Genomic DNA, 22,749 nt, shown 5'->3' with positions numbered 1-22,749 from the left:
TGAATAAATAAAAAAAAAATCTTAAAAATAATAAAATAATCAGATGTTTAACTAACTGAGCCACCCAAGCATCCCTGATTTGTTGAAGTCTTTTAGAATCCAGTAATTTTTTTTCTTTTTCAGTCATGTAATGTAAATATCTTCTCCCACTTTTTTGGTTTATGTTTTACTTTTTGTAAATGATGTCCTTTCATCTATAGGATTTCTCATTCTTCTTTAATATGGTTTACATTTTGTACTTGTGCTTTGCTTAAGAAATTCTTCTCAGAAAGCATAAAGGTAATTTCTTAGATTCTGTTTTAAAGTTTTGCCTTTTTAGTCTGATGCATATCAGAAAAAATATACACAGATGTGCATTATATTATATTAACAAAACGCTAGAATTCTTTGCCATATGAATGGATAAGTAAATATGGCGTTTTAATTCAGTGATGTTCCATGTAATTATGAAAACATGAATTACAACTAAAAGCATCAGTACATACTAACAAATCTCTTAGAATTGATTTTTGTGTATAATCAATGTAATACTTTTAAGCATGGACAACCAATTGTATCTTCATTCAATCAATCTATCATTTCTATACTGCTCTGTGTGGCAAATTCTGTCATATATCAAGTTTTCATGTGAGGGTGGGTCTGTTTGTAGGTGTATTGTGTGTCCTTAGTTTATTTCTGATCTCATTTCATATTGTCCTACTTAGCACATATTTATAATAAATGCTGGTGGCACACTTCACTTCTTCCTGTTCTTTTTCTGGATTATCTTGGATATTAGCTCTTTGCTTTTCTATATAAATTTTAACATAGCTTAAGGAATTACGAACACATACATATATGTGATATGTTGTGATTTCTCTTGGAACTGCAATGAATGTATAGAAGAATTTAGGGGAGAATTTCCAATTTTGTGAATGTTTGTTTTCCAATCACCAAACAGGAATTTCCTGTTTATTGTAGTTTCAACTTGCTATTCTTTTTTGTTATCCTTGGGATTTTCATTAATTACTTTTTTTTAAAGGATCAGTAATACATTCTAGTTTTGCTTGTTAGTATTAATTCAGAATCTGAGTATTTTTCGGTGAAGTGCTAATAATGAATATTTTAGGATATCTAGTCCAACATCCCAATAGAAGTAGGGGATCAATTAGAGTATTTTTATACTCTATTCTATAGAATTCTATAGAATAGTATACTTCTATACTCTGCAGTTTTCTACTTAAGTATGTGTGAATACTTTAAGTATGGTTTCTCTGACAACCTGTATGTGTATGCTTATACAATTTGTTATTTACTTATTTATTTTGTAGGTGGAAAAATGATAACCAGTGAAAAAGCCCAATTTTGGCTAGGAGGAATTTCGCAAAGTAGATCTGAAGGAAATTTGTTTGACATGGAGGCTCAGAAATCCTCAAGAAATTTCCATATTACAGGTATGAGAATTTATAACTTGTAATTTTTTTACCCGTCACCGATAACTATTGGAGGGCTACTTCTGAAAAGAGCTACAGAAGATTAAAACTACAAAATTATAAACTTATTGTGGAAATACTTACACTATCATTAAAAAGATGAGCAAAATAAAATAGCATAGCCACCTGATTACATAAACCTTAGGAGAAGGCAAAAATTCATTATTAAGTGAATGATATATGCAGTAAATATAATGAATTTTGGGGTTAAAGATATCTTAGAGGTTGGAGTGGGTAAGAAATCTTCATGAAGAAACCTTCATAAAGGAATTGAATTGATCCTGAGAGGAAAAGTAAGTTTTAAGAGAGTTAGATGAAACCAGATTGAAGAAACATGGAAATGAGAAATGCAACTTTTATTTTTCAAATACATCTTCTAACTTTTAATATGTGATGCTTAAAACTCATTTCAAATAAGATATAGTTCTATACATATTAAACAAAAACTCTGAGAGTTTACTTGAATCTCTTCTTCAGTTTTGGCTGGCCAGTTTGGCTTTTGTTTTCATGAAAGCAGTACCAGTTTCACAGAGTTCTCAGAATCAATACCAATATCTATTGAGAAATGACCAAGAATTAGTTGCCCTAAACATTAAAAAATCACTAATATTTGTGAGATATATAGTCATGTATTGCTGATTCTTAAAATATTCACTTGTCAAAGTAATAACATGTTTTCATTTCATAGAGGTAAGCCTGTTCTCTGTCATTTTAAACTCGGAAAAGCTCAATGAATTCTTTCAAGTAGTAAATCTAATGGTGATCTATTTTTCAATGTTCATTTTCATGAAATTTTTTTCCATGAAAAATTTCAATGTTATTAAAATTTATCAGAATAAAGCTAGCAGGAAATAGTTTAAGAAATGCATTACTGTCTAATTGGCATATTGTCTCTTGGCATATTGTTTTTTAAAAATTATTTTAGCTATTAACAGATGCTTTATTTGATTTTTTTACATGTGGACTATTATCAGGAAAGAAAAACATTAAATGAACAATCTACATATAATGAGACTGACTATTTAGTGTTTAGAAAAATTTGGATAGTTGACTGAATTATTCTGTTTGTTCAGAGGTTTTCTTTTGTGGAAATGAAATATAAAACAATAAGGCAAAGTATATGGAATCTGGGTAATTTTCAAGGCAATGTGTTCAAATGATTATTATCTGAATTTTTGAACACTTACTTGTAAATTACAGTGTCCTAAGACAAAATAATATTAAACATGAACAAAATAAACTGGTAGAACAGTTTCTCTTCCCTTATAACATGACAATTTGAGAAAATTTAACATTAATTTTGTAGTAGCTATTAGACTGATCAAAAAGCAAAATAAAAAGTCTTGAAGTTTTAAGCTATAAGAACTAGTCTTGCTTATATCTCAGAATGTTACCTCACCTTTGTTTTGCTTTATTTTTGTCTAAATAACAAGAACGTCCAGACCCAGAATTTCTTCTCAATTGGTCAGATCGTCTCACACGTCAAGGCAATAATGTTTCCAAGGCTACAAATCCATTCTGGAATGAACTGTCTGCTTCTAACCCATTTTTGGATGACATAACTCAGCTAAGAAATAACCAGAAGAGAGATAATATTTCCATCTTGAAGGAAGATCCTTTTCTTTTTTATAGAGAAATAGAAACTGGAAATTCTTTTGATTCTTCTGGTGATGAACTAGATGTGCATCAGTTGCTTAGGCAGTCTTCTGCACAGACATCTGGAAGATCTAAAAGTGTTTCAGAACTTTTGGACATTTTAGATGGCACAGCACATGGCCATCAGAATATACATAACTCTGGCCAGATACTGGAACAAGACTTAGAATGGCTTCAGGATGATAGAGAGGCTTATAAAATGGCTTGGTTAAGTCAACGCCAGCTGGCCCGTTCCTGCTTGGATTTGAATATAATTAATCAGAGTCCTGGATGGGCCCAAACACAAGTTGCAGAGACTGTGATAGTTTGTAAATTAAGCCACCAAGGAGGGTCAGTACAATTACCTGAATCAGATATCACTATTCATGTGCCCCAAGGCCATGTAGCTGTGGGAGACTTCCAAGAGGTGTCTCTAAGGGCATTCCTTGAACCTCCACAAATGCTTAACCATGATCTTTCATGCACTGTAAGCCCACTGTTGGAAATCATGTTAGGCAACCTTAACACAATGGAAGCCATTTTGCTGGAGATGAAAATAGGGGCTGAAGTGAGAAAGGATCCTTTCAGCCAAGTCATGACAGAAATTGTGTGTTTACACAGCCTGAGTAAAGAAGGCCCTTTCAAAGTGTTGAACAACTGCTATATTTATAAGGACATCATCCAAGTCAAGCTAATAGACTTGAGCCAGGTGATGTATCTCGTGGTTGCTGCACAAATTAAAGCTACTCGGTCACCAGCTGCCACCGTTTGGGATTGTATCCACAAAACCACGTCAGTAGGGATTTATGGGCCCAGATACATTCATCCCAGTTTCACTGCTATTTTCATCGTTTGTGGACACAGTTATATGCCAGGAAAGCTTACAATCTCAGATATAAAGAAAGGTGGAAAAAATACATCTCCAGTTGTGTTTCACCTCTGGGGGAAGCATTCGTTCTTACTTGACAAGCCACAAGATTTAAATATTTCTGTTTTTTCATGTGATCCTGATTTTGAAGTAAAGGCAGAAGGAGAAAGGAAAGAAATTAAACAAAAGCAGTTGCTAGCAGGTGAAGTAGTTAATCAACAATTTTTATTTTCCTTAATTGACTCCAGAGAAATGCACTTGTGTGTTTTCCGTGTTCAGATGGAGCCTCCTGATGGTAAAGCAGTGACACAGTTCTTTGTCACTACACCTGATCCAGCTCCCAACCTGAAAAGATTCTCAAATCTGCCAGCTGATTTTCAGGAAGAGAAGAAAATCAAGTCTTCTCCACTATTACCAAAAGTTTGTGTTAAATATCCCACATTTCAAGACAAAAATATTAACTTTAACAACTATGGAGTAACCCTGAAGACAGTGCTAAGGCAAAAAAAGAGTGACTACTTACTTGAATATTTCAAAGGGGACACAGTAGCTCTTCTTGGAGAGGGTAAGGTAAAAGCCATTGGGCAGTCCAGAGTGAAAGAATGGTATGTAGGAGTCCTCAGAGGTAAGGTTGGACTTATACATTGTAAAAATGTCAAGGTGATTGCAAAAGAACAAGTCATATCTATGTCGGATAATGTCTTCACAACCAGAAATCTTCTTGAACAAATTACCCTACCTTTCAAAAAACTGACTTACATCTACTCAGTTGTATTGACTTTGGTGTCAGAAAAAGTTTATGATTGGAAAGTTTTAGCTGATGTCTTGGGTTACTCACATCAGGCACTAGAAGATTTTGATCAAATACAAGCAGACAAAGAATCAGAAAACGTTTCCTATATTGTAAAGAAGTTAAAGGAAGATTGCCATGCAGATAAAAATACCAGGAAGTTTCTTTACGAACTTACTGTGGTGAGTATTGCTTGATCACGGTAATTTGTTTACCATAGAGAACTTTATTAACTTGGGAATATTTATAGAAACATGTGACAGAAGTTAAAAAATTCTCAGCAGGCTCAAATAAACTGAGTCACTTTATAGCAAATACAGAGATTTTCTTACAAGATCATATAATTGATTTCTTAGTTTTAATATTCAAGTGTGATTTTCCCAGAAACTAGGCTCCTGAGGATCATGTTTCAAAGGCACATTAAAGATTCTGTTTGTGCTAGAGTACAGCAGTTAAGAGATCTCTTCTCCTCCTCTGTCAAGTAGTTGAATAGCTTTTAAAATATCAGAGCAGCTTCAATAACATGGAAGTAAATAATACCAAATTGCTGGGGTGCCTGGATGGCTCAGTTGGTTAAGCGTAGGACTCTTGGTTTTTGGCTCAGGTCATGATCTCGGGGCAGTGAGATTGAGCCCTTGTGGGATTGAGCCCAGAGTGGGGCTGCATGCTCAGGAGGGAGTCTACTTGATTCTCTCCCTCTGCACCTCCCTCCCCATACCCGCTCACACTCTCTCTCTAGAGTGTCTGGGTGGCTCAGTTGATTAAGTGTCTGACTCTTGATTTTGGATCAGGTCATGATCTTAGGGTCCTGGGATCAAGCCTCATGTTGAGCTCTGCCCTCTGCATGGAATCTGCTTGAGATTCTCTCTTTCCCTCTCCTGCTCCTCCCCACCTGCTCTCTCAATCTCTCTAAAAATAAATAAATCAATCTTTTTTTTTTTAAAGGTGAACTGAAACAAGATTGATTAACTTGTCCATTCTTGTAGGTCCACTGTATAGAGGTTTTTTGTTTTTGTTTTTTGTTTTTTTTTTTTTTACTTCGCTGTGTTTTGTTTTTAAAACATGCTGTTAAAATTTTAAAAAACCCATATCGTCAATGTCCTTTATTTTATCAAGCTAATATTCTTCTTGTGTATGCAATGCATCACAACCCCAAAAATGATATTGCTAATTCTCTTCTTAGTCTTCATGTTTTAATAAAACTCTCAGGATCATTTTTTTTTTCAACATAACATTTCCTTCATTGTAAGGCTCAGTGGAGAGTTATAAAATAGATAAAGAACTATTTTGCCTTTAAAGTGGAAATTCAGTATTTTATAAAAGTAAAAAGAAAAATCTAGAGTATATTCCTAAAGTGACTATAATATGAATACATAAATAATAATAATGGTTGCTAACACTCCTTTAGCGTTCTCTATGTGTTTGACCCTGTGCTGAATTCCCTATACACACTATCTCACTTAACCATAGCAACTCTATGGAGTAAGTATAGCTAGCCAGAAGCTTCATCCTACTAAGATAGTCTTGGGAGGCTGGGAAACTTGCCCAAGATCCCATAGTTGGTTAGTATCAGAAGTAGATTTGAGTTTGGTTCTAAAGCCGCACTTAATACTATTATACTTTCCTAAATCAGTTATGAATTTGTGTGTGTGTGTGTGTGTGTGTGTTTATGTGGTCTGGTATAAAAGTTTGTGTGAATATGTATATTGAGCATGTAGTAAATACCATTATAACTGCAAGACTGGGGCCCTCCAAGAGATGAGTAAGATTACAGAGGTAGGTTCATGTAGAGAAGGAGAGCTTTAATTGAGGTGTTGAGGTGCACATGGAGGAGAGAGTTTTTTGGAGAGGAATTTATTCTGAGACACTAGTAATAATTTAATAAAGAAATAGTATATATAAAACATTTTCTCTCATTATTTTTATGATTCTACAGTGATACTGACGGGGTTAAATTTTACAAGCCCCAATATCCAGTTGTTCAATAGCTAGTTTTATGATGGGGTGCTGAATTCTCCATCTAGGCCATTTAGAGTCATTGGCTAATGTACCTGTGTGAAGCTGCATGTGCATTTTGCAGCAGCTCATTACATCTCATTACCTCTGCATTAGCTCATGTTCAGCATGGACTCATGAAGGCTTGAATTGAAAATTGCCTTCTTGTTTCTCCTAGTGACCAAAAAAAAGTTATTTTTTGGCCAAATGGTCTGGAAGTTTAAACCTAATCATACCTGCACTATATTGGTGTATGCTAATTAATTGAGTGGCTTTGGTAACTAACTAATCAGTGCTGATGGAGAACACATTCAAGGGAATAGTTCCTAAAAACTCTTACTGTGCCTCAGTGGAAGCTTCAGGATTCCTGTGTGGAAGGGGCTTGGCCTGGTTATATGACCAGAAGATGATGAAGTGTGAGGTATAGAGAGACCATCTCTTGAAACTTTATTTGCACTATAAGTACATTTTTTGTTGAAATATATATTAATTTGGAGTGCTGGAAGGGAACTAATAAAGATAGTGGGTTCAAAAAGTAGTCCTATCTAGACATTGAGACTGGTTGTCCTTATATATTTGACACTTGACATTTCCTAAAGCGCTTGAATATCTGATTCAATTTTCACAAAGATAGGCAGCTAGAGAAGATGGCATTACCTCTGTATCCACTTTAAAAAATCATTAGACAGAGATGTTTTGTGATTTATCTAAAGTCCTTTGTGGAATTGAATTTTAAACTCAGATTTTGTAACTCCAAGTGCAGGTTTCTTTTCCATAAAACAACAATCTGGAATAAGCATTTCTAAAAGTATTCCACAATTTACTAAAAGCACTTTCAGAGGCCTGCTAGCTCTATGCTGCTTTTTCCTGAGTTCATAACTCCTCACCATAAAGTTAAGGACCAGTACAGTCGGTGTATAAAAACCATGGGTGATCTTTCTAATGTTCTTATAGGAATGAATACTCTATGGACTTTACTAGTTGCCTTACTTGGCCATTCATTTTTACTTATTGTTTCGTAGTGATACATAAAGCTTTTAAGTGCTGTTAAGTGACAAGGCACTACCATACCTGTTTATTTGCTTGTATGAACAGGGAAGAGATATAGATAGACCTAATGCCATGTTTAAAAACATATTCAAGGCAAAAAGAAACTCATAGATTTGCTTGAAATATACATGGTGATTGACAAAGCTCAGAGGCCTAACTAAAGAAGGAAGAGAAAGAGGGAAAGGAAGGAAAGAGAGGAAGGAGGGAAAAATTGATGGTTTTCCATTTTGCATTGCTAAAGACTAAGTTTTTTATCTTTAATACTCTGTGGTTTCTATTTAACGCAATTACACTGATGATGAAGGGAGAGAGTTAATTTTCTAAGGTCATAAATATCAATAGCTTTGTTCAGAGTTGTAGAAGTATCTCATTTTTATGCAAGAGGCACTATTCTGGGAAGTTTTAGATCACATTTGGATGAAAAGTAGAATAATATTTACCAGCACTAGTGTGCTTATTCTTTAGAGAAATCCTGTAGCCAATTCTCTGGTAAGGAAAGGAATTATTTTTTGTAGGGTGAATAATCATCCCTTGGTTGATAAATTATAGACTGTCAGATCCTCAGGGTATCTTTGGAAGTGTCTAGTTCAACTTCCTCCTTTTCCAATTAGTACATTAAGAAACATATTAGTTGAGTAGCCTACCCAGGGCCCTATAATTAGTCACAGAGTTGGGCTTAAATCTCCCCTAATTTTGGTCTAGTCATATCCTCTGTACTTTGCTGGTTGGATTTGTTTAAAAGTAAATCTGCTTTTTGAATTTAGAAACCTCAAATATACATGTGGTGAGAAAGAGGTTGCCAGTTTCTAGAAAATATAATGAATATTTTAACTTACAGGAGAAAGCCCAAATTAGTTGATTTTAACTATGATATGTAATTGTTGCTGCAGGCTCTGCTGAAGATGGATTGCCAAGGGTTAGTAGCACATCTCATCCAAGAGGCTGCTATTCTGACTTCAGCTGTCAAGCTTGGAAAAGGCTGGAGGGAACTAGCTGAAAAGTTAGTACGACTCACAAAGCAACAGATGGAGGCATATGAAATTCCTCATCGAGGAAAAGCTGGAGATGTTGCTGTTGAGGTAAGATCTGTTTGTCTAATTAAATAGTAGAAAAAATACAGACGGAGTAAATCAAATGTGATCAAACCTATACTACATACAGAGATTAAATAAGGGAGTGTCCTAGAGGATCCACTAACTGAAGTCACTGCACCCATAACCACCAACATTATCTGAATACACACATTGCTCTTTAAAGGCATCAAGAACCTTTAAAATATATTGATGTTTCTCCTACTGGATTGCATATTAACATGATCTTTGCTCAAATAAATGGACCAAGTTGGGTATCTAGTCAATCAGTAGGCAGGGCTATAAGAACTTGAGGCAGAGAAGAGATAAACTTTGAAGGGAGGAAATGGGGCCAAATCAGAATAAAGGAACAGGACATAATAATAAGTATTTATCAGCCTTCAGTCACAGACTTAGTCATTTGTGATAAATAATGTTTGGTGACAAGCATTAAGGAGGTAGATAGTGCGGGGTCACTGGTAATGAGAGCCAGAAATATCTAAGAGTTTCATTGCCTCCTGCACAATTTTGTATACAGTAAGAACTATAGACATCAAATAAAGAATAACAACACTTGGTATAAAGTAAATATTTGCCATGCAAATGTTGTTTTTATTAATATTAAAACAAATGTAAACTGTTACGCCTAAGTTAGATAAATATTTTCTCTATTTACCATAAAAAGAGTCCATTTTTATTGACTTAAATGAAACTATTCTGGTGATGAGCACATATAAAATGTCCTGTAGCAAAAAAAAATTAAAAAAAAATGTTCTGTAGCTTTCTCTCACATGAGTGAAAGCATTTTCAAGATATTTCAGTTAAGAAAAAGTCATTTCTTTGATTAAAGGATGACGTGGAAGCTATATTCCCCACTTCCTATTTGGACATAGAGCTGGGTTTTAATTTCTTGAGAAAATTTTCTGATTTTGAAGCAACTATGCCAGCTAGATGGGCAAAACAAGACAACCTTTCCAAGAAGCTTGAAGAGTCAAATCAAGTCAGTTGAATCCCAGCAGCTGCAGTGGAAGCTTCAGGGTTCCTAGAACCTGGGTGTCCAATCAAGGACTCCACTCAACAGACTCTTTAGCCAGGAGCATCCGGGACTTATTTCTCCCATATAGTCTACTTCCCCCTTATAGACTATATTTAACCCCATACACTAAAAAAGACATTACAGTCTACAAATCAGTTTTTGCTGAATGAGCTGAAAGATAACAGACCTTTAAGAAGGGAAAAAAGACAACATTATGCTGGGATATACTCTTCTGATATTTCAAAGAAATTGATTAAAAAGATATCTAATTGTGATACCACCTCCTGGGACGCCTGGGTGGCTCAGCGGTTTAGTGTCTGCCTTTGGCTCGGGTCATGGTCCCGGAGTCCTGGGATTGAGTCTCCCATAGGGCTCCCTGCATGGAGCCTGCTTCTCCCTCTGCCTGTGTCTTTGGCTCTCTCTCTCTCTGTGTCTCTCATGAATAAACAAATAAAATCTTTAAATAAAAAAAAGAAAGAGATACCACCACCTGTCAGAACGGCCAAAACCCAGACATTGATGACACAGAATGCTGTCAAGGCTGTGGAATAATAAGAACCCTCATTCATTGCTAGTGGAATGCAAAATGGTACAGCCATATTGGAAGGCACTTTGGCTGTTTCTTACAAACAAAGTATACTCTTAGCATATATTCTCTCAATAACACTCCTTGGTATTTGCCCAAAAGAGTTGAAAACTTTTGTCCACACAAGATGTCCTTCTGCAGGTATATGGATAAATACACTGGTGCATCCAGATAATGGAATAGTATTCAGTGCTAGAAAGAAATGATCTACCAAGCCATGAAAAGACATGGAGGAATTTTAAATGTCTATTACTAAGTGAAAGAAGCCAATTTGAAAAAAGTTTCACACTATATGATACCAAATATATGACATTCTGGAAAAGGTAAGACTATGGACATAGTAAAGAGATCAGTGGTTCCAGCTACCGGGAGGGAGATATAAATAGGCAGAGCATAGAGGATGTTTAGGGCAGTGAAAATAGTCAATATGATATCATAGTGATGGATGTATATCATTATACATTTGTCTAAACCCACGGTATATATATAACACCAACTCCACCCAAGGAGACTTTAGGTACTTATAATGTATCATTGTAGGTTCATCAACTGTAACAAGTGTACCCCTCAGGTGGAAGCTGATGGGGTAGGCTATGCATATGTGCAAGTGGGATATATATGGAAAATCTCTGTACTTTCCTCTCAATTTTGCTGTGAATCTAAAACTACTTTAAAAATAATTATTTTATAAAGTTGCCTAATTAAAAGCTAGACTTTTTTTCTTAGTAAGGCCTTATTTTAAAAAAATGTTTTCTTGAGAATTATTTATCAGAGCGTTATTTATTCTCTCAGGTTTGTTAAGCATCTAACCTCTCTAATTGTGATTGTTTATATTTTGTCTTCCTCCAAATCTTGACGGAAGCCAACAAACAGCCTACTTGTCCATTATTCACTTTTGCACAGTCCAAATCACAAAGGACTAAGTCTATGTCTGAGTTTGATAAAATACTCAGAAGCAGGGAGGAAAATCCCTAGGTGTCCTTCTAGAGGTTATCATTCAATTTACTGTGGCTAAGGCTAACAAACACCACTCTGAACTGTGTTATTAAATGCTTGGAAAATTATGCATGGTCTATGGGCCTAAAGCCATTCCAAATAATCTATGGGAGTCTTTACCTCTTAGACCACTTAAACCAAAGGGTAGATGTATACTAATTTTCATTCCCTTGAAAAAAATCCAATTGTACAATTTTTTTTCTCTCAGGAAGGAGTTGATTTTTAAATATGATCAATATACAAGTAAAAAAATGATTTCAAACCACACTGATACTAGTTCTGGGTAGGACATGCAGAGGGAAGGAACCAGCATCAGGGAAGGGAGATAACGAGGCCTGGCGGTTCCCACGTGGCTTCCATTTCCTTTATCTCACTTCCTCAGAGGGCACACTTTCCAACAGTTCCTCTCTATGTGTGCCAATGTCTACAATGGGGCTCTTTCACTCACTTTCCTTCTTTTTCAATTTTTCCCTTTTCCTTTTGTTCTATTTTTATTCTGTCTTAAAGACAGATATCTGGCGCTTATTCTGGGCCAGGAACTGTTCCAAGAGCATCACAAAAATTACCTTTATTTAATACTTTCAACAAAAACTTCTGGGGTGGATACTAATACTAATATATAGAGGTTAAGTAACTCGGTTAAACACCTATAGCTAGAAATTCATGGACCCAGGTTTGGAGCATGGGCTTTGATCTTAGAGTCCTTGTACTTTAACTATTATACTCTGCCCACCCACACCAAATCCACTGTGCTGTGGAGTGGCAGAACCAGGAGGTGTGGTCAGGACTGGGTGGGGAGGGTGGTAAGAGGCTCCTTTCACTCTTTCTTTTCCTTTTTCAAGCTATCACATGATACTACCAAAATTTCCCTTAGCATTTTTTATTCAGCTTCAATCCAGTTAAAGAAGAGATTAGTAATAGTATCAAATTTTTCTTGAGTACTTTTGGCCATTTCTTATTCTTTTATAAAGTTAAAAAAAAAAAAAAAGCTTCTCTCTGGAGATTTCTGAGAATGTCACTTTTTAAACTAACCATCTTTCTAGTTATAAGAAATGTTACTCAACTTTTCTAATGAAATAGCATTTCCTACATAAAAGCAAAGCTACAAAACTTGGAATCTGTTTTTAAGGGAAATACGTTTGTCAGAGTATTTCTTTTGAAAAGAAAATACATTTATGCTATACAAAGATGTTTAATCATTGCCAAGGTTTTCATGTGAAATTTAATGAAAATTGGTTGGAGTTTTCCTGAAGATATTTAGAGCTTTATTTATTTATTTATTTATTTATTTATTATTTAGAGCTTTAATTAAAAAAAACAGAATCAACAAAATATTAGTAAAGTAGCTCATTTAAAAAATTTGGATTTTACAAGAGGAAATGCTGGGGATTTCAGGGCTAAGATATTCTCAGGTCTAAATTGGATATTCTTTACCTATCCTTCTGGGGATTAATAGTATATATGACAAATTTCCTAGCCACTATCTTCCATTGGCTTTTGCCTAACAAAAAAGACTATATGCTCTCTCCATCTTATTCAGTAAGGGCACTTACTTATGAAGGACACTAAAAGGTCACTTCTTATTAAATGACCTTCTATCCCACTGGGCTCCACCTCAACCACAGGCACAAGTAGGTCTGTCAATGCTGATTTTTTAACTGTTCTGCCAGAATGGGCCACCTTGACTGTGGAAGCCTAAGGAAGTCAATATTACTAATTGTAATACATTTTTATATAGGAAGCTACTCTCCCTATAGACTTATGACTGGCATGGTGTGTTTATAAAGTCTTTTTGTAGTCCACACTCAATCAGTGAGGATCTGATTCCTTATTTTATCTTCTAGCCATAAATTTGCCCCTCCTTATTTTTGACCAGCAGCTATAGTGTCCCAAGCATTTTATTTTAGGTCTAGATTTAAATTTATTTATTTTTATTTTTTTTATTTTTTTATTTTATGATAGTCACAGAGAGAGAGAGAGAGGCAGAGACACAGGCAGAGGGAGAAGCAGGCTCCATGCACCGGGAGCCCGACGTGGGATTCGATCCCGGGTATCCAGGATCGCGCCCTGGGCCAAAGGCAGGCGCCAAACCGCTGCGCCACCCAGGGATCCCTAGGTCTAGATTTAAAATGACAAGTAGGTATTCCTCAAACAGCTAATTTTATTTGCTTTTATACATTAATAAAAATTATATATGGAATTCTTCCTACTTATTTAGTATCTTTCCTCTAAATCCTTATTCTCAGTATTTAATTCATCTATACATTTAACACGTTTACTAGGACTATCAGTTCTTAGCATTAGAGCATTAAGAGCTACAAAAATCACAAGCAGAATGAAAAAATGTGTTTGTTTTTTTTCTCCCTAAGGCCAAGTTTTATTTGGCCTGGGAATTGAGATAAACTGTTGCTTTTTTTTTTTTTTTTTTTTTTGAGAAGGGGTAGGGGGTATAGGAAGAGGGAGAGAGAGAATAGTAAGTAGGTTCCACACCCTGCACAGAACCCAACATGGGGCTCAATTTCATGATGCCGGGTCATGACCTGAACCAAAATCAAGAGTTACTTGCTAAACTGACAGCTACACAGCCACCCCAAGATTTGAGTTGCTATATTTTAAGGAAGTATATGATTAGATACTGAAATAAGTGAAAATGAGAATAGCAATAGGTTTCCAATTTATTGCATGTTTACTGTGTGTGTCAGCTAATCATTATGAGCATTTTATTTACTCTATCTCATTTATTTTAACAAGCTTTGTAAGGAAAACATTGTAGCTATTCAGTTTTCACAGTATGCTAAGGGTGAATGCATTTGTGTAAATTATCCAGAATTACATGGTTATTAAATATAGAACTGTGATCCAGACCCAGGTATGTTTTGACACAGTTCTATCCATATGCACAATTGATAAGTCCTTTCAGAATTAACTAATAAAAGGTCAAGTGGGAGGAGCTGTCAGAAGACACATCCTAGTTCTGAAGGATGGATAGTATTTGAATAATTGGAGAGGATTGGAAGGGCGTTTCAGTACTTTTTGGTACCAATGACTTCTAGAGACTACTGAAGACAATATGTGGGCTGGAGGGAAGAGCATTTTAGTAATTACTGGGAGATTTGGTCAGAGATACATGTGTTTTAAAGTCGGTAGAGAGAGCCTTTAATGACTGCCAGAGCATAGTGGTTATGCTTCCTTGTCTAGATTCCTGTTCCAACTCTATCATCTACTAGCCCTAGGTCCTTAAGCAAGTTACTTGACTTTTCCAGGAATAATTTTTTTAATTGCAAAATGAGGTGAAAAATACTTTCTTGCTTACCGGATACTTGGAGGATTAAATGAAATAATGTATGTGAAATATACATTACTAAGAGGAAGAGATAAATTTGACAACTGTGTGACATTGGATGACTTTGGAAAAGGAAATAAAGTATAGTAATTTTTTAGTAATATAACTGAGTGTAACTATAGAAAGAATGTAGGTAAGGGAAAAGTCAGCAATGATTTCAAGGTTTCTCTTCTGAGAAAATGGCAGAATGGTAATGCATGGAAAAAATGAGAAAAAAAACTTGGCTGGTCAGCTTTTTTTTAATGGTTTAACAACATTTCTTTTTCCTTGGAAAATATCTCTTGCAAAAGATAAAAAGAATGTCCTTGAACTCTTATGGTTTTCTGGCTCACACAGCAAGTCCTGGATTCTGCTTACAGGTATGGCATTGTCCAGGTCTAGCCTTGGTACTTAAATGTATAGTTTGCTGGGCTTTTATAGTAAGAGCTATATTTATAATTTCTTTAAAAATGGGAAAGTATTATATGGAAATTTCCCTACCAGTAGCAAAAAGTATAGAATAATTTCTTAACTCTTCATTGTTTGCACTAGAGATTTGACACAGCGACATAATATTTAGATACCATAGTCTGTTTTGTATAATACTATAATGCTTGTTGCTACCATCTTTAATTCCAAAAAGATACTCAATTTTTTGAAATGATGGAATAAAGAAAAAGATGACATCATAGTGAAATTCATGGGGTAGCACACTGTATTATCTTTGCTTTAATCCTACATTATGTATCTTTTTACATCTGAAAATCAAGTAGAAATAATAATAATCATTAAATATTATAAGGGTATCTTAAAATGGATTTAGAGACACCAATATTTGATTTAGGTTTTAGATTTTCTTCATTAACGCTTACTTTGAGGGATCACAAACAACCAGGAGTTTTAGAAAACCGTAGTCCAGCTAAGTATAAGATTTAAATCAGCATTTATTAAAACTTCTTAATATTGAAACAAATCTGTGGCTATACTTTAATGAAATGAGCCTGGATTTATAGCCAGGTGACCTGAATTCTCTTACTGGTTAGTGAATGAGTTAGTGAGGTAGTGACAACAGCTTGTCCAGCAGGTTCTCCTAAGATGTTAGACTGAGTGGATGCACTAGCAAGGAATGAGTACTCTATCCTCTGGCTTATGCTTAACCCCTGATTTTCCAAGGGGTTATTCCTAGAGGAAACAGAGCTGACTACTTTTCCAAGAGAATCTTACATAAAGTTTTAACCAAGTACCGTCTCCCTTTGAAAGGAATAGGGACCTCTTGATATGTTAGCCTCCTTTCTTTTCTGAAGATACTTTTCTGAAGGTACCATTGTACCTTCATCTTCAACAATATTTAGATAGTTACCAATTACAGGTGATATAAGGCCCCCTTGGATATTGTAAATGATGTACTGAATATAGAACACATGTACTAATCATTAATAAGGCAAATTTGCCTTAATATTTCTTCAGCTAATTATACTTAAAATGAAACATTGCTTCTATAGTTTTATGAGGAATGTAGGTGGGTTATGAATCTTTTAATGTGGCAAAATGTAATTATCCAAATGTAGTTAACCAATTGCATTCTTTATGCAATTCATGTTTTATGAGCTAAAAAAAGACATAGATGCTTTCCTCAGATCTGAATTGCTTTTATTCATGTTGCATTTCATTATCTAGAGCTTTATCTAATGAATCTTACTGGCTTCCGGGAATAAGCACTCTAAATTTGGAAAACTATTTTTTAAATCTCTATTCCTGTTTCATTTCTTTTGACATCTCACCACTTCTTTTATTGCTCGTTTACCTTTTTCTTTGTCCTTTAATATCTGGAAGATAAACCAAAGACATAATTCTTTTAGAGAAGTGCTAGAACTTTGGAAACTGTTAACTTTTGATAGGTGAAATGCTTACTGATGCTACTGCCACTTATAGAGGGAGATCAAAACACATTTCTGAGAAATTAACAACTCTATGCTTTTGACAGCCTCATGCTCCTATTCAGAGATGAACCCATAACATCATAAAGTTAATATTAAAAAAAAATAAGAGTAGAGGAGTAAGAATGAGACCTGTGTGTCAAATAATTGTGATTGAGATGAGAAAGCTGAGAGAATTTGTTTTGTGGTTAAGAATAATTCAACAAAAACTCTCAGGAGCATGCTTTCCTTTTGATTTGTCTAAGCATTAGCGCAGAGATTCTGCGTATCACCCCTTAAATCATAACACTGAACACAAGCAGAAGAACTATTTCAGTGGAGAAGTATTTCAAACCACTGAAGAGATAGAAGATAATATAAACCTGGAAGAGACCTAAGCAATCCACAGTCACTTCCAGCTTTTGGAGGACTTAGGTCATCCTGGAAAGAAATTTGTTTATTCTACTTATTTTTTTTCATTCAAACATTTCCAGAAAAAAAAAATACTTCATTTTCATTTTCTCTTGAATTATTACAAAGCTGCGAATCCTTTGTGGCTTTCAGTGTGTGTTTTTGGACATAATTTCATAAAGTCTGTAGTTAAATTAACATTTGCAAGTTCCCTTTTGTGTCTTTGCCTTCAATAGAATATGTTCACTTGCTGAGTAAGAGAAGTACAATGACATAGAAAGAAATGCTGAGGAAATAAAAGTGTAAACATTTAAGGATTTGAGTCAAATGTCATATAGCTATGCCACAAAAGACAGCAACAACTGATGCATTGATGAAGGCTGGATTTTTGTCATGCTTTGTAAGGCAAATCTCAATATAGAAAAAGTTATATTTACCATACCTGACAGAGATTTGCTTATTTCTCTTAATAAAATACAATTTTAAAACACAGTTCCCCAAATTTAATATTTTTCTTTTGTGTCAAGGACATAATTATAGCTTATGCTTTTGCTCCCATTTCTTCTCAATAGTTCTTGATATTCGCCCTATTATGTACCTTAACTCCATAATAATTTTAGTATTTGTATGTGTTTCTGTGTTCTGCCTGAAGTAAGTTAACTTATCTTCTTGAGTGTTTTATATATGCTACCTCCTTAATCTTCATCAATCCTAAATTCTTCATGTCACTAAGTTAGGATTCAAACCAACCTCCCCTTTCAATTATAAATTACTAGTTTTTGCAGATTTTTTCCTTTTAAAAATGCTTTTATTTTCCACTGCTTCTCCTTCTCACTTTGTCTCTCTTCCTTTAACTTTGAAATTCCAAATGTGACGCACTTTTTCTGTGGCTTCTAGTTCCTTGGCACCTGCTCATACCTCCAGTTTGCCTTCTGCCACTTGAAACTGCCTTCTTCATGGTTACCAAAGACTTACTAATTGCCAAATATCTGGATTTTCTCAGTTTTGCTTCATGCTTCCACATTATTTGATGTTAGAGGTAGCAGAGGGGGATAACAGAGAAGAGATATCCTCAGCCAGTGGCATGCTGGCAAATGTTCAATAACTCTTCAAGGGAGAAAAAGCCCTACACAGTAGGGTATAACTTTGCCAGCTTCCATGGTATAACAACTCCTAACATTGATGACTTTAACCTCTCTATGTGATGTCATTGAACATGGAATTGGAAGGCTATGTGAACAATAGGCTCCGAGAAACTGCTGTGAGCTGAATGTCCTTTTTGGGATGCTATCAGTCCTTGACTTTTGCAACATGAAGTACCCCATTCCATTTTCTATTACTCTGACACCAGTTTCTCTTCATCTTTTTATCGCTTCTATTTCTTAGTTTTAATCCCTAACTGTAGACTTAACTAAGGGTTAAATTTTTCATCCCTTCATTTTCTTTCTTGGCATTTTCCTCCACTCTCATGCTTTCATCATCGCTTAGCATGAGTGATGCTAAACTCTTGACTGTTCCCTGGAGGTCCTATCTCTACTCCAATATCTTATTGAAGATAAAGATACTCCCTCCTTCACCTCATATGCAGTAGGGTTAAAGCTAGATTTCTTACCTTTCTCTCATCCCAAAACTACACACTCATATCCTATTAAAAAGTATTAAATATAACTGTATGCCAGACCCTTCAAGAAGTGCTTTAGACATAAACCTGGAAATTATTATCTATATTTTTATTTTCTCTATTATTATATATACTTTATAGAGTGAAAAATTCAAAGCTCAGATACTTTGATTAATTTACTCAAATTGACCCATCCAACAGGGAACATAACTCAAGATGTTAACCTAGGACTCTGACACCAAAACCAATCTTTCTTTTTATTACACCGTAATGCTTCTCAGTCAATGGAACTATCATTTTTATTTCATAATTTTTATTACATTAAATTAAAATATGAAAGTAATTTTTTGAGTTTTTCTTAACTGTTAGTAGTGACCAAATCCTGTCTATTCTTGCATTGGGCCAGTGTTTATGCAATTATCTATTTCCTTCCATGCTATAAGCTTCTAAAATCAAGCCATGCCATATTCATCATTTTATTCCTTTGTGTAACAAAATTATTTGTAGTGGTAGCTACTCAAATATTCTTGATTTAATAAGTGAAATAATTAATTAATGAACAACAATGTATTTTGAATATATTCATTGTATTTATGCTTCCATAATGTTTCTATGTCATTTCTATTCAGAGCCATAAATGATGTTTTATATAGCAGATCAGGTTTTGCACTGAAGGAATATTCAGGTTTAGTTTGCTGAAAAGAGAAACAAAAATGGAATGCAATATATACTCATTTTAGTATAAATCATGACGTTTACCATTGCCCTAAGCTATTGTACCCATTTCTATGTAGCTTATGGATTAGACTCCAGAGAATCCCCAATAAGTTTAAGGCAATATCCTTCCTTGCACTTCTGACTAATTCAGAGTAGTCCTGGGGAGTCCTTTTATACTATCAGATGTCTTATTTAGGGTTCAGGCTCAGAAATTTCTCTGAATTGCGAGAGCTGACTGAAATGCTCTATCAGTAAAAATTGCCAAATGTGAGAGCATTGTATGGCTCTCTGCACAAGTGAGTAGATAAATGTATCATTGGACTTCTTCTGAATCTGTAGTTTCCAATTCCTGCATCACCTGGGTGTATTTCCTGCTTCAGACAGCACCAAGGGACGGCTGCCTGATTGAATATGCCTCAGGGCTTTTCTATACATAGCAATCCACCGTGCTGCTGCGGCAAGATATGTGATGCAGAGTTTTTCTATCAGGAAAAGCAGTGGAGCCATTTTGCCTGCCTCTATGAAGTTACTTTGAATCTGCACACGTAGTAGTGCACAACCTGAAAATTACCCACTGCGATTCTTTAGAAAACATCTGTTTTTTTGTGATACTATGCCATCATCTTGGTACCAAAACATCCCAGTTGCTATTTATCATAAAATATCTTCAAATACATCTTTTTTATCATTCACTTACTAAGGGATTTAGCATAAAATCTTAGAAGCCTTTAGCTATAAACATCATGATTTTAAACAACATATGACATGTTGAAAAATAACGTACCAGCTAGTTGAGCATCAGGGAATTTTAAATGAATGCAATATAGAACTCAGGTCTCGAAAGCTTTTACAGAGAGTTTGTATATACTCACTACAGAATAGTCTACTTGTTTAGTGTGTCTTTGCATCTAAGCAGTCACAGGCAAGATTGAATCTGGCAAAAAGGCTCTGGTAATATGCTTCAACTCATCTACCATTGCTGAACTATTAGTGGTGACCACTAGGTTTGGTTTCAAAGTGAGTATTCAGAAAAATATACGAGAGGACACCCCATTCACAGTCTATCAGTGATGGAAGATACCGTTCTTTATAAGCCAGGTTGGAGAGGGTAAAGCTTACCCGCCAAAATCTGGGATCATTTGGGACAATGCATCATGACCACCTGGACATGGTAGAACTTTGATAATTATTTTCTATTCAGTACCTTGCAGAATCAAGCTTCCTTAAGAGGGATGAAGATACGAGTGTCTGTGGTTTCTCAGGAATGCTAATTTGGACGAATAACATCAAATTGTCTTTTGAGTTCAATGCCTAGCCTTTTATGTAGATTAAATTGAAACATAATGGAACTCCTTATTTAGGTCTTTCATTCTTTTAATTTCAATTGTAGAGTATATGAGGCCATCAAAGCAGGATGAAAAATTATATCCCAAGGCCCAACTTCATGTGCTACTACTGTGAATGGAGGCTCTACTTTAAGAGGGCAACTTGCATAATATTGAGCTCACGGTCTGCATTTTGCAAGTGATAAAATCACAAATGAATTAGTTTAGTGAACTCAAATTAGTAGCAAGTAATAAAGTTTAGATTCTAAATATTCCAGTTATAAGTGCATGGTTCATTTTGTCGTTTTCTTAGAGGGAATTTATTTTAAGCTGGATGTGTTTCTGTGTGTGTGTGTGTGTGTGTGTGTGTGTGTGTGTTATTCTACAATTTGTCTTATTTGTTCGGTCTTTGTCTTTATTCTCCCTGAGACTGGTTGCCTTGGTTACCATTACATACATGCCTGAACATGAAGTTCCTCTTTGACGTCCATTTATTTCTATGGAAACAATGATGTCATTGGTATGGGTGGGTGCTCAGGGAAAGCATAATGAAGTACTGAATATTGATCTTTCTTTTGGTCATAAAGTGATTCATTAAATTATTTTTTAAATTAAAGTACTGTATTTTTGCTTTCTTTTTGAGTTGATCATGAAGGTACATTTTTCCTTGTTTATAGACTTGCTCATATAAAATGACTTACTTAAAGCATTAAATATACCATATAGCTCTTTCTCTGATGTGTGGTATTGTAAAGCTCACCACAGATACTATTATAAGAGTCATTACCTTACCTTAAAAGTGTCTCAGAGAGTGAGAAGTTTATCTCAGTAACATCTAAATATCATCCAGAAATTTTGCAAGGAATTTTTATATTCAGATCAAAGCAATGAGTAAATGTTTAGATGATGGATCAAGAAAAAAAGAGGCCCTATTTGTAGTCATTATTTTAAAAATCGCAAGGTTTAGAAACAGGGGATATAACAGGGAAGTGATAGCTATTAGAGCATGTTTTATATGATATTAAGTAAATCTACATATAATTGGTATTCCTTTTTTTTTTTTTATCCTAAAAGGCTTTTAAAACTTCTTTTTTAAAAGCATCTATTTTCTTCTGTTTTACTTCTGCTCTACTCCAGTCTAATTTTTTTTCTTTATAGATGATGTGGAAACCTGCTTATGATTTTCTCTATACTTGGGGTGCTCACTATGGAAACAGCTACAGAGACATGTTACAAGACCTTCAATCAGCTTTGGACAAAATGAAAAACCCTGTGACCAAACAGTGGCGAGATTTAACTGGAGCTTTAATACTAATACATTCCTTAGAGTTTTTGAGAGCAACTGCATTCTCCACTTCTGAGGAAGTATAAAAATGAAGGGTGTGTTCTGGGGAGGAGGGAGAATGGTAGGGGGAAAATGTGTGTGTGTGTAAAGAATCTCATAAAAGTATTACTTTTTTTTTTCAAGTTTGAAAAAGATTTTTTTCCTGGTGAAAGCACAGCCTCACACAAAATCCAAGGGTAGGTCTTACAATCAAGCATGTATTTTTATGTATGTTTCAAATGCAAACATTAAGCTGTTGTATTCTTTTAAATTTTTTTTTTTTATTTTTTTTTTTTTTTAAATTTATTTATGATAGTCACAGAGAGAGAGAGAGGCAGAGACACAGGCGGAGGGAGAAGCAGGCTCCATGCACCGGGAGCCCGACGTGGGACTCGACCCCGGGGCTCCAGGATCGCGCCCTGGGCCAAAGGCAGGCGCCAAACCGCTGTGCCACCCAGGGATCCCAAGCTGTTGTATTCTTGAGAAAGGAAAATAAAACTCTCTGTCTTTTCAGAGTTACATTCAATTTCTTTAAGTTAAAACAAATGACTGTTAGCATAATTATATCACACAGATACCCAGATAAACTAGAGGCTTCCAAGGGTGAACACTGGA

At 35.0% G+C, this 22,749-nt stretch overlaps 1 protein-coding gene across 6 annotated transcripts in view; it reads left to right on the top strand.

The window, feature by feature from the left end:
* Positions 1-22,330, top strand: part of MACC1 (MET transcriptional regulator MACC1) — a 182,498-nt gene extending 160,168 nt beyond the window's left edge. For 5 of the 6 annotated variants that reach the window (XM_072764508.1, XM_072764510.1, XM_025993166.2 and 2 more), the window contains 4 exons: positions 1,311-1,433; positions 2,906-4,947; positions 8,701-8,889; positions 21,969-22,277. In XM_072764508.1, coding sequence (XP_072620609.1) covers positions 1,319-1,433; positions 2,906-4,947; positions 8,701-8,889; positions 21,969-22,181 — 2,559 coding nt within the window. In that variant the 5' untranslated portion in view covers positions 1,311-1,318 and the 3' untranslated portion in view covers positions 22,182-22,277. The other variant, XM_072764507.1, reaches the window with a different exon arrangement.
* Positions 22,331-22,749: the final 419 nt, after the last annotated feature.

The sequence above is a fragment of the Vulpes vulpes genome, chromosome 7, assembly GCF_048418805.1.
Source record: "Vulpes vulpes isolate BD-2025 chromosome 7, VulVul3, whole genome shotgun sequence".
NCBI lineage: Eukaryota > Metazoa > Chordata > Mammalia > Carnivora > Canidae > Vulpes > Vulpes vulpes.
This window is presented reverse-complemented; position numbering and strand designations above follow the sequence as displayed.